The 12,170-nt window shown below is 51.6% G+C and overlaps 1 protein-coding gene across 4 annotated transcripts in view; it reads left to right on the top strand.

The window, feature by feature from the left end:
- HDAC4 (histone deacetylase 4) overlaps nt 1-12,170 on the top strand; it is a 354,090-nt gene that overhangs the window by 243,782 nt on the left and 98,138 nt on the right. For all 4 annotated transcript variants that reach the window (XM_030804317.1, XM_030804318.1, XM_030804316.1 and 1 more), the window contains one exon: nt 10,941-11,072. In XM_030804317.1, coding sequence (XP_030660177.1) covers nt 10,941-11,072 — 132 coding nt within the window. The remainder of the gene's footprint in view (nt 1-10,940; nt 11,073-12,170) is intronic.

Raw genomic sequence — 12,170 nt, 5'->3', positions numbered from 1 at the left:
TGTGAAATGTATCTTTAAATTGCTTCTCTCCTGGGGCTGTCATGAGATGTGAATGAATTAATATTTGCAAAGTCCTTCAAGTAGGACCAGACCAAGGTGTTTTCTGCTCTTGTTTCTCTACGCTGTTAGGGTGTTTTTGATTTTTTTCTCCATCCAATGACTGGTAACTGCCGGACCTGGCATCCCCCCACCTCCTTGCCTCCATGCCCACAGTTCAGGTGGAAACCAGCAGGAACCACTCACCTCCACTTAGGGAAGGACCACAGGGATGGGAACACCAAGATTTATACCAAAAATCTGGCCAGAAGGGCCCATCTTGCTCTGTTAGCTTTTCAGGGCTCATCTCCTGGCTGCTGGCTTGCCTTCACCTGAGCGCCATCTCCCAGGAGGAGCCTCCACCGCTGGGCTTGAGAGTCACACACCTCTACCCGGGGCTTCAGGTCCAGCTCTTCCTGCCGGAGGCCCCGCCCCTTTCCTGGGAGATTGGCAGCAGGGGTGTCTCCACTTCAGAGGTCTACACCTCCTGCCAGATTTCAGCCCAGGGTGAGGTGGTGCCTGGTCCCTTCCCATGTCTGTGCAGCCTCAAGGCTCACCCTGACTTTGGGTTTCTGCAGACTCATGAAGCCGCCAAATGTGTATTTTTAAATATAGTCATAAGAGACAGAACTGTGTGGATCACTGTCACGGACACAGGACGCTGGATCTTTCCTGCACTGTGTGGGTGTCAGATGGCTTCACCAGAAACTGATTTAAACAGAGCCTTCGAGTCCACGTTCACACTGAGGAATGGAGGCTTTTCCACTTCTAAAAGCAAGCAACATTTTGTCATTTTGATGATGTTGAGGGATCTTATTTTTCCCCAGTAACATCTTCATCGTGATCTTCTTAAAGATATTAGTCGCCGTGTATTTTTTATAATGACTCTTAAATTTTCCCCTCATGTGACTGCTGATAGATGAAAGGAGGCCAAAACAACTAACTGTTGTCCAGCCAGCACAGTTCTTTCCCATTTGTCAGCAGCTTCTTGGACCTGAGCACTGAAAACAGTGCACTCCACAGCACTCCTTGTCCAGCATCCTCCTGTGTCCCTGGGCACATAGTCGTAGTGGCAAACACTCTCTCCAGCATGTGTTGGGGCCTGGCTGCTGCCTGGGCTGTGGCACTGCCATGGATCGTCCTGGCTCTTTTAAGGAAGCAAAATCCCAGAGCTCACGTTCGGTGAGAAGTTGGTAACTTCAGCCTTGTTCCAGCATTCTCTAGCCTGCCTGGTAGGGCTTGGTCTCCACAGTTAGGTGTGAATTGGGAGGGGGCTGGGCTGGTCCTAGGGACCGAGTTCTGATGGCCCCTGTATGGATCATAGATCTGAGCTGTCAGTCAAAGGTCCTGGGCTCCCCCTGCACTTGCCTCCCTGGTCAGGCTTGAAAAGTGTTCATCTAGCTCTGCCCCCCTTACCTGGGGCCTTCTGAAACCAGTCGCTCAAGGTCACGGCTGCCGGTGGGAAACATCCATCCATTGCTTAGATGTGCAGATAGGGTGGGTTTTCCTCCATTTTGGGGGGAAGCTGTCCCGCTTGGTGAGGAAGAGCACAGGGCCTGTGGCCAGCCTGGCACCCACGACACCATATCCTGGGCAGGTGAGATGACCTCCTGTTGTGTCCGCCGGTCTGCAAGGTGGGGCGGTGGGCGTCCACTTCATGGCTTCATGGTTCTTTCATTAGTCAAGCCCCGCAGCTTGTCAATAGGCTCATGGCTTTCTCCCTGTGTACTAGTGACCTGAATAAAGTTACAAGTGTTCTTATCCGTGTGTAGAGTAGGCTCAGGGTACTGTGAAATAGGACAGAGTGTGTTTTCCACCCTGACATCCATCCCTGAGTTTGGGAAGGGGTTCTCTGTTTGCCTCTGACCATTGCTTGCCATCCCTTTTTCTAATGCAGTTTGCAGAAACTGCTGGAGAGGGGTGGGACCAGGAAGAAATGGGCAGTGCCCACACTTCCTGCTGCTGTATGTAAAGATGTAGTACATAATTCAGGAGGCGCAGCGTGGTGAGACTTCCTGCTGTTGTGTGTAAAGGTGTGGTACATACTTCAGGAGGTGCAGCATGGTGAGACTTCCTGCTGCTGTGTGTAAAGGTGTGGTATATACTTCAGGAGGTGCAGCGTGGTGAGACTTCTGCTGCTGTGTGTAAAGGTGTGGTATATACGGTGCAGCGTGGTGAGACTTCTGCTGCTGTGTGTAAAGGTGTGGTATATATGGTGCAGCGTGGTGAGACTTCCTGCTGTTGTGTGTAAAGGTGTGGTATATACTTCAGGAGGTGCAGCGTGGTGAGACTTCCTGCTGCTGTGTGTAAAGGTGTGGTACATACTTCAGGAGGTGCAGCGTGGTGAGACTTCCTGCTGCTGTGTGTAAAGGTGTGGTATATACTTCAGGAGGTGCAGCGTGGTGAGACTTCCTGCTGTTGTGTGTAAAGGTGTGGTATATATGGTGCAGCGTGGTGAGACTTCCTGCTGTTGTGTGTAAAGGTGTGGTATATATGGTGCAGCGTGGTGAGACTTCCTGCTGCTGTGTGTAAAGGTGTGGTATATACTTCAGGAGGTGCAGCGTGGTGAGACTTCTGCTGCTGTGTGTAAAGGTGTGGTATATACGGTGCAGCGTGGTGAGACTTCTGCTGCTGTGTGTAAAGGTGTGGTATATATGGTGCAGCGTGGTGAGACTTCCTGCTGCTGTGTGTAAAGGTGTGGTACATACTTCAGGAGGTGCAGCGTGGTGAGACTTCCTGCTGCTGTGTGTAAAGGTGTGGTATATACTTCAGGAGGTGCAGCGTGGTGAGACTTCCTGCTGCTGTGTGTAAAGGTGTGGTATATACTTCAGGAGGTGCAGCGTGGTGAGACTTCCTGCTGTTGTGTGTAAAGGTGTGGTATATATGGTGCAGCGTGGTGAGACTTCCTGCTGTTGTGTGTAAAGGTGTGGTATATATGGTGCAGCGTGGTGAGACTTCCTGCTGTTGTGTGTAAAGGTGTGGTATATACTTCAGGAGGTGCAGCGTGGTGAGACTTCCTGCTGTTGTGTGTAAAGGTGTGGTATATATGGTGCAGCGTGGTGAGACTTCCTGCTGCTGTGTGTAAAGGTGTGGTATATATGGTGCAGCGTGGTGAGACTTCCTGCTGCTGTGTGTAAAGGTGTGGTATATATGGTGCAGCGTGGTGAGACTTCCTGCTGCTGTGTGTAAAGGTGTGGTATATATGGTGCAGCGTGGTGAGACTTCCTGCTGCTGTGTGTAAAGGTGTGGTATATATGGTGCAGCGTGGTGAGACTTCCTGCTGCTGTGTGTAAAGGTGTGGTATATATGGTGCAGCGTGGTGAGACTTCCTGCTGCTGTGTGTAAAGGTGTGGTATATATGGTGCAGCGTGGTGAGACTTCCTGCTGTTGTGTGTAAAGGTGTGGTATATATGGTGCAGCGTGGTGAGACTTCCTGCTGCTGTGTGTAAAGGTGTGGTATATATGGTGCAGCGTGGTGAGACTTCCTGCTGTTGTGTGTAAAGGTGTGGTATATATGGTGCAGCGTGGTGAGACTTCCTGCTGCTGTGTGTAAAGGTGTGGTACATACTTCAGGAGGTGCAGCGTGGTGAGTATCCCTTCAGCTGCTGCTGAGGCAGTAGCCGGTGGAATCCATTGTTCTTGAGCTGCCTTTGAGCAGACAAGAAGAGGGTTAACATCTGTAGTGCCCTCCCAGAGCCAGCTCAGCCGAGCTTCCTGCTAGCAGATAGGTAGCCTCCCCCTGGGATTCAGGGGCTCTTGTGCCGGGCTGGGTCCTCCATCAATTTCATGTTCTTAAAAAGTGAGCGTGAGTGTATTCAGAAGGTTCTGAAATAGGCTTTGTTGTGCCTTTCCAAAAAATTTAGAGGGATGGTGAGTATGGTTAAATATTAGGCAGTTTCTGTGTCAGGAACAGTGGGCCACTGAGGGCTCTGTGCCCCATCCTTCCAACTTTGACATCCATCAAACCTGAACTCCTCCTAATGTGGAAAGCACCCCAGGAGCTCTTGAACTAATTGTTTTCAAATACATATTTTTTTCCACTGTGCAGTGGTAAAACGACACTGAGATTGACGGCAAATGAAATCTTTTCATTGATTTCTGTGTATCTGTTTCTGTGTGTATCTGTGTCTGTGTCTGAGCAGTGGGGGAAAGAGTGTGGGGGAAAGCACACCACCTGCACGCATCACACGCGGCACCTTCTTTAAAAGAACCGCAGAAGTAATGCATGCTTGTATAACAAAGTAAAACACAGTCCACACACCCTGAATCTCACTGCCCAGAGATAGCTGCTGTTATTGGTGTGGTATGTATCTGTCCAGATATCTTTCTCTGCCCATGTATAGGGTGTGTATCTGTTTGTGTATCTGTGTTTCAGTGTGTGTATTTGTGTTTCTGTGTATGTGTATCTGTGTTTCTGTGTTTGTGTATCTGTGTTTCTGTGTGTGTGTGTCTGTGTTTGTGGGGTATGTATCTGTGTTTCTGTGTGTGTATCTGTGTGTCTGTGTTTCTGTGTGTGTGTCTGTGTTTGTATCTGTGTATCTGTTTGTGTTTCTGTGTATCTGTGTTTGTGTGTACCTGTGTTTCTGTATGTCATTTCTCTGTATCTGTTTCTATGTATCTGTATGTGTATCTGTGTCTCTATGTGTGGGATGTGTATCTGTGTGTGTATCTGTGTATGTGTGTTTCTGTGTGTGTGTCTATTTCTGTGTGTATATCTGTGTTTCTGTGTATCTGTTTCTGTGTGTATCTGTGTCTGTGTACCTGTGTGTATATCTGTGTATGTACCTGTGTGTGTATCTGTGTTTCTGTGTATCTGTGTGTGTGTGTCTGTGTTTCTGTGTGAGGGGTGTATATCTGTGTCTGTATGTTTTTGTATGGGGGGTGTTTATCTGTGTTTCTGTATATCTGTGTGTGTATCTGTGTTTCTGTATATCTGTGTGTGTTTCTGTGTTTGTGTATCTGTGTGTGTGTCTGTTTCTGTGTATATCTGTGTTTCTATGTATCTGTGTATATATCTGTGTACGTACCTGTGTGTGTATCTGTGTTTCTGTGTGTGTATCTGTATGTCTGTGTATCTGTGTTTCTGTGTGTGTATCTGTATTTCCTTGTGTGTACCTGTATGTCTGTGTATCTGTGTGTCTGTGTGTGTATCTGTGTTTCTGTGTGTATCTGAGTTGTCTTGTTAACAAAAATACCCATTTTGCATTTTCTCCTCTACCTTTATTTTTAATTAATATTATATTGTGGCCATTATTCCATTTCTACGTATGAAGCTCAACGCCTTTCTCTCAAGTAGTCTAAGACACAGATGTAAGTTGGACTGTTTTCTAGTTACCATTTTGCCAGCAAGTTTGAGCAGCTTTCCTCACTGTGCTAGTATTTCTGTAGGGAACGTTTCTGAAAATGGAGCTGCTGGTTCAGAGAGTGTGTATATTCCAAAACATGGAGCAAATGATACCCCTCCCCAGCAGCCTGAGAGTCCATTGTCCCTACCCCTCCACGAGCAGGACGGGATGGTGTTGCAGTTCATTCCAGGCGATCTGGCGGGTGATGAAGATGGCGAGCCTGTTGGTGTTTGAGTGAGCAGTGCCGTCGCCGTCACTCAAGCGCGGGCGTGCCTGTGTGCTTCCCCCTCCCCAGGAGCACATGAGCAACGTGCTTCAAGGTCGAGGGTGGCTGGTGCCCTGGAGCTGGGCAGCAGGGGCCGCCCTGAGCAGGCCCTGTCTTCAGAGCCACCCTGTGCCCAGCATCTGGAGCCATGCAGGGCACGTGAGGCGGTTCCATCAATGCTGAATGGATGTTGTTTAGCGGCAATCATTTACTTGTTCTTCTATCGGTCGTCGTCTTTTCTTGTTCCTTTGTAGGTACTGTTTATATGTTGTTTGCAATCCTGTGTTTTCATGTATTACAGAAGTTAAATTCCAGTCTGTCATTTATCTTCTTAGAATTATCTTTTTATTTATTTATTTATTTATTTTTTTTTTTTTTTTTTGAAACGGAACGTCGCTCTGTCGTCCACGCGAGACAACCTCCGCCTCCTGGGTTCAGGGGATTCTCCTGCTTCAGCCTCCCGAGTAGCTGGGACTATGGGTGCCACCACCACACCTGGCTAATTTTTTTTTTTTTTGAGACAGAGTCTCGCTCTATCGCCCAGGCTGGAGTGCAGTGGCACAGTCTCGGCTCACTGCAAGCTCCGCCTCCCGGGTTCACGCCATTCTCCTGCCTCAGCCTCTCCGAGTAGCTGGGACTACAGGTGCCCGCCACCACGCCCGGCTAATTTTTTGTATTTTTAGTAGAGACGGGGTTTCACTGTGGTCTCGATCTCCTGACCTCGTGATCCACCCGCCTCGGCCTCCCAAAGTGCTGGGATTACAAGCGTGAGCCACTGCGCCCGGCCGCTAATTTTTGTATTTTCAGTAGAGACGGGGTTTCACCATGTTGGCCAGGCTGGTCTCGAACTCCTGACTTCAGGTGATCCACCCACCTCAGCCTCCCAAAGTGCTGGGATGACAGGCGTGAGCCACCACGCCCGGCCAGAATTATCTTTTTATTTTTACCGAAGTAAATAAACGTACATTCACATAGACCCCCACGATGTTCATGACAGGAGAACGGCCGTGCCTGACTGCCTGTCCTGCCTGCGTTATTACAACGTGTGTCACGTTCACAGCAGAACCAGAGTCCACCTGGACTGCATTCACCTCGTAGAAATTTTTCCGGAAGTTGATCATTTTTTTTCATTTGCTTAGTTTCACACCTGCCTGCTATTAATTCAGGCCCACATTTCAGCAGACCTAGGAGACCCTCCTCCGCACAGCAGGCCGCCTGGTGCTTCTGGCCCCACCGCCCGGTGTGTGTGAACGGTCTGCTCTCCCGACCTGGCCCCAGCCTCCTCTCCCGGCTCCTTTCTGCGACCTTGCCATCTTGGTCATGCACGTCTTCCAGTGGCTCTTGGAGAAGTCGTGCGTGGAGCATGAGTTTTTGGAGTCTTCATTTGCTGGTAAATCTCTTTATTCTGTCGCACTCTTGGTTGATCAGTTGGGGACGGATTTCCTGCAGGGTTTTCAGGTCGTCTTCTTGCCCTCGATGTGGCTGTTGCCAAGTACAAAACTGTTCTCAAGGCCGAGCCTTTGTCCCCAGAGCTCTGAAGCAGTTTGGGATCCCGCAGGTGGGGGATTCTTGGCTTCCGTGTCCAGCTCCTCTTCAGCTGGAGAAGTAAGTCTGGAGTTTCTGCTCTTGATTTTCTCCACCCTGCGGATTCTCTCCTCTCCTGGCATTTCCAGTAATTTGTTGTAGGACCTTTGCACTCCCATTTTTCATCTTTTTATCCTTTTATTCCCCCTTCTGACAATTCTCAACTTTTTCTCCAGCCCCTTCCTTCTGCACTTTACTTTTTGTCCTCTTGTCTTTATCCTCTTTAATATTTCCTTTGGTGTCACTTTAGGATTTCAGGGCAGAGCAGCTGGAAGCAGGTACCTCCTTCTCTCTGCAGTTCTGCCTGCACGCCCTGTCCCACGGCGATGTTCTGTGCATTCTCTGCTGCTAAATCAATGGGTTCTTTCCTCGCTGGCTGCTGGACATTGCATCAGGCCCACAAAGAAACCGCCCTCCACACTCATGCCAGGTGCACACATGTCCCCTCTGTAAACCCGGTTGCTAAACAGTTAAAGCATTCCGGCTCTGAGAGCCGCTTCACCTGCAGCTGACTCTCGGGATGTTTAAGTTGGGAGGAGCGAGCCTGTGTCTCCATCAGGATTGCTTCTGGCAGAAGGATGAAGGCACCTGCTAGGCGTTGGGCACTGCGTTGAATTTTAAGGTTGTGATTGGAATATTGTATCGCCTTCATTAGTCATTTACTTGATTTGGCTTCAGGAGCTCCCTGTTCCCTAAGGAGCAGATGCTGCATTTGGAAGTACGGTTGGCATCCTTCCTGCCCTCACCCATACTTGGTAGGAGCAACTCTTCCATGAGGCCTCTGGCCTGATGCTTTGGTTCTGTCAATGTACCTGCAGCCCTCTTAGGGGTGGAATCCAGTTTCTGCAGTTCCTCTGCCTGGCCACGTCATGCCTGGAATGAGTGGAAGGCCTGCGAGGGTGGTGAAGGGGCTGCTGCACTGAGCCAGTGCACGTGCAGCCTCGACCCTCACCGTCACCAGGTGCCGGCTTACCCGCATCTTCCACTTTGGCTGCCTTTGGCAGAATTATTGGAGTTACAGGCATTGTGTAAACTTTAAGACACATGCATCTGAAGGGCCGAAATTGTAGGTCCCTATGTCTTAAGTCAATCTATGAGATGCCTGGCCTGGAAGTAATGAGGGAGGGCAGGAAGCAGGAAGGCTGGACACCCTGAAAGCAGGCAATGAGCCGGTCCTTATGGTGTGCAGCTCCCCCGGTTGCCTTCTGCCCCCTAGGGCTTCTCTGTTCTCCCCAGGAAGGCCACTTCATGTGCCCTGGGCAGGCTCCAGCATCCCCCTTCTCTCCTAGTCTACGTGCTGCTGCTCAATCCCCTCCTCCAGCCCTGCATCCAAAGCCCTGCTTGTCCGATAGGTTCTGCGGGGAAGTCAGAGTGCTGAATAGCCCACGGGGCAGGGACGAGTGGAGGGCCGCAGCCTCATGCCATGCTGTCTTTGGCAGTGCTGGCATGGTGTCCTGGAGCCTCCTGGTCAGCTGCAGCCACCCTGCAGGCAGAGCCAACCAGGGACATGCAGTCGGCTAGAATCAGGGAGCCCAGGCAGGTGTGCAAGCTGGGAGGCAGAGGGTAAACAGGTGAGGGGACAGAAGAATTCCAGATGGTGAGAAGCCTGCTGTGAGGAAGACAGGGCAATGGGGCTGTGAGGAAGACAGGGCAGTGGGGCTGTGGGGGGTCGGGGCAGCCTTGGGAGGGGCGTGGAGCAAAGGCCTGTGGAAGGGGAGGGGAGGGGAGTGGAGGGAAAGGATGGGGTGAGGCAGCCACCACGGGACTCTCCTCGAGAGTCTCCTGCACAAGGAGTCTGGAGTCCCCGGCAGGGCTGTGGAGGATCTGCCGCCCGACTGATGACCTGGTGGCAGTGTGATGACCCCCACAGGGCCTGGGGGAGGCCGTGAACTGGGCTGCAGTACCACAGCCAGTCCATGTAGCCTGGAGTGACCACGTCATGCCCGCCTCCCGATGCCATGTGTCCCACTCCACGTGGCAGGGCAGCCACCGAGGAAGAGCTTTCACACAGGGCCAGGGACCCTGTGCTCCTCTGTGGGCGCACACAGCCCCTGCCTCTCAGGAGTCAGAAGTGGCTCCTGCCCCAGGCCCGGGGAATCCCTGCAGGGCCCATGTGGGTTTCAGTGGAGATCTGGTGGTGGGAGAAGAGGAACTGTTTTCTTGCCTAGTCATCAGCTGGGTTTTTTGGCTTGGCTTTTTTGGTTTGGTTTTGTTTTTTGAATAATGGCAAGAAACCCAGTGTGGAAATAGAAGTGGAGCATGTGAATCTCCACATGCCTCGGTCGGTTGTGTTAGGCACAGAAGTGTGCCCTGGTCAGTAGCCCATGGAGAGGCCGGCTTGTGGCTGAATCCGTCATCTGTCGTCATCCAGGTCCCCCATGCCACAGCACAGAGGCCTCGCTCCCTGCAGAGGCTTAGAGTCTGGTACCTTCTCACAGCGCCTCTTTGGTTTCTCTGGGAAGGCTGCTTTAGGGAGCTTGCTTCTCCCACATCCTTCCAAGACCTGCAGCAAAACTGTCCCTGACTCGAAGCCTTTTCCAAAGTGGAGAAGGTCCTGGGCTGTCTGCACGTCCCAAAGAGTGAAGTCATGTTGGTCCCCATCACCCAGCCACATCAGTCCTGCTTCCAGGAGAAACTCCATCTCATTCCTTGTTGCTCTGGAAGCAGTGCACTGCCTGTTCCAGAAAGATTAAGAACAGCAGGAGTGCTGATTCTTTAAAAAGAGATAAAATCTCCCTAATTTGCAAATCTACAAGTGGTAGAATCTTGAAAGTAGCCAAGTAAAACCTCAGAACTCAAAGGCTCGTGTGGCACACATCTCCGTGGCGGTATTCTTGGCGCCGTTCTGGACTCTGAAAGCCGATAACCTCTCCCGGGTGGGTTTGGGGATTTCTTTGACTCCAGTTGCTGCCTTTAGATCCCTGGTGCTTCCCAAGGCGGGCCTCGCCCCAGAGGTTTGGGTTCCAGATGCAGATGAGTTGGGGACCACGGTGGGCTGAAAGGTGCAGATTCACGAATGGCTCTGTCCATACAGGCAGAGCTGTTCACAGAAACCGACCCACGCCCAGTACCTTCGCCCTGTGGTCAGATGAAAGGTGAAGCTGGCGCAGGTGTTGGGATGGGCTCTGCCGAACCTCACCGGGTCGGGGTGGGACAGCAGCCTCATGCTCTGGAGGCCTCACTGACTGACACAGCTGGGGCGATGCGTAGGCGAGCAAGAAAGTGTGCAACGTGGACACCACCCTCACATCCCTGGGCCCAGCCTCACATCCCTGCCAGTCTTTCTCTGATTTTAGAGCAACACAGCTATAAAGATAGGGGTGTATTATCTAGAAGAGCATGGTTATGAGACATCGCCATTAAGTGACTTCATACCTCGGCAGCCTCCTGCCACGCCCAGTAAATCAGCTTGTCAGTCCTGTTTCCATCTCCTGGTAAACACAGTGGTGGCCTGATTCTGTGAAGACAGTGCCAGCGCTTGCATAATGCTGTGGCCACAGAAATTTATCCAAAGCACCGGATACGTTTTATTCGTTATTTGGGACTGATGAATGGGAGTTAGAATCCCCTGCTGCGTGAGTTCCCTGCGCTCTCCCCTGCAGCAACACAGCGGTGTTGAGCGAGTGCATATTTCTAAAAAAAACCACCCACAGGATAACCTTGAGCCAGTGGTGTCTGCCTGGCTGTAATGACATCTCCTTTTTGTGCAGCTTCTGAACCGAATCTGAAATTACGGTCCAGGCTAAAGCAGAAAGTGGCTGAAAGACGGAGCAGCCCCCTGTTACGCAGGAAAGACGGGCCAGTGGTCACTGCTCTAAAAAAGCGTCCGTTGGATGTCACAGGTATGTCGGCTGAGCAGGTACACCCGCCCCGCTGCCCTCTCTGCCAGGCCTTCTTGCCATAGGCAGTTTCTCTCAGGAGCTTCTGAAAACCCACGTGTCTGCCCGACACTGTCAACCCCCAGTGTGGTCCTGTTCCCATGGCGCTGGAAGTGCCAGGCCCAGGGGACCAGGTTTGATGACTCCGGCACGTCTAAGCCAGGCCTTGCTCCTGGCATTAGTGACTCAGAGCTGGTTCTAGTTGGGCTCAGGTGCACAAGGGTGCCCCAGCTTGGCACTGCGGGAGACGCATTCAGGAGCTTGAGTTGAGGCTTCTCTGAAGGTGGGTCTTAACCAATCCCACCCTAGTAGTGGTGAATCGCGTGCCCTGCCCTGTTCCGCTGCCCCTGAGCAGTGTCTGAACCACCGGGGCATTTGAATGTCTTCCCACGCCAGAGCACCCATCAACTGAGCAGGGAGGGGAAGCAAGGAGTGAAGTCGCTTCAGCTTGGCCCTAGTGACGTGTCACGGTTGGCCCCATCTAGTGGTGGACACACAGAAGGACAAGACTGGGCAGAGCCCCATCCTGAAGGCTCACCCGCCCCTCTTGAGGGCATATCCCCCATCCAGAGGACCACCCATTCCCAACCACCACCAGGGTACACCCCCTCACCCCACTGCTCCTGAAATCACAGCACCAGGATAAAGGAGCTGCTTGAGGATGACCTGGATAGAGGGGAGGCAGTGGACATGTTTGCACAACAGAAAGTGTTCGATTTGAAGGCCAAGGCTCATGGTAGCTGGTCTGTGAAAGGCACAGTTCCACTGAGCAGGCTGTTGACCTAGGGAAGGCTGGGAGGGGCTCCTGGTGCCATGCCCCGTGTGTGCGAGCATTGGCATCACACAGGGACTCTGCTTCAGCAGTGAGGTGAGAGCCAGACCTCCCCGCTAAATACAGGGTCCTGCCTGCTTCTCGTGCCCTGTCCCCTCTCTACTTTAGGAGTTCTTAATCCCGGTGTAAGGGTCTGGGTCTGAATATTTGTGGATTTCTATTCAAAGTATCTGACATCTTCATGCCCGGGGGAACTCCATATGTGTCATTTCTGATGTAGGTTTCTTTCC

This window comes from Nomascus leucogenys, chromosome 22a (assembly GCF_006542625.1).
Source record: "Nomascus leucogenys isolate Asia chromosome 22a, Asia_NLE_v1, whole genome shotgun sequence".
Classification (NCBI taxonomy): domain Eukaryota; kingdom Metazoa; phylum Chordata; class Mammalia; order Primates; family Hylobatidae; genus Nomascus; species Nomascus leucogenys.
Note: the sequence above shows the minus strand (reverse complement) of the source record. Positions and strands in the feature narration are given on the sequence as shown.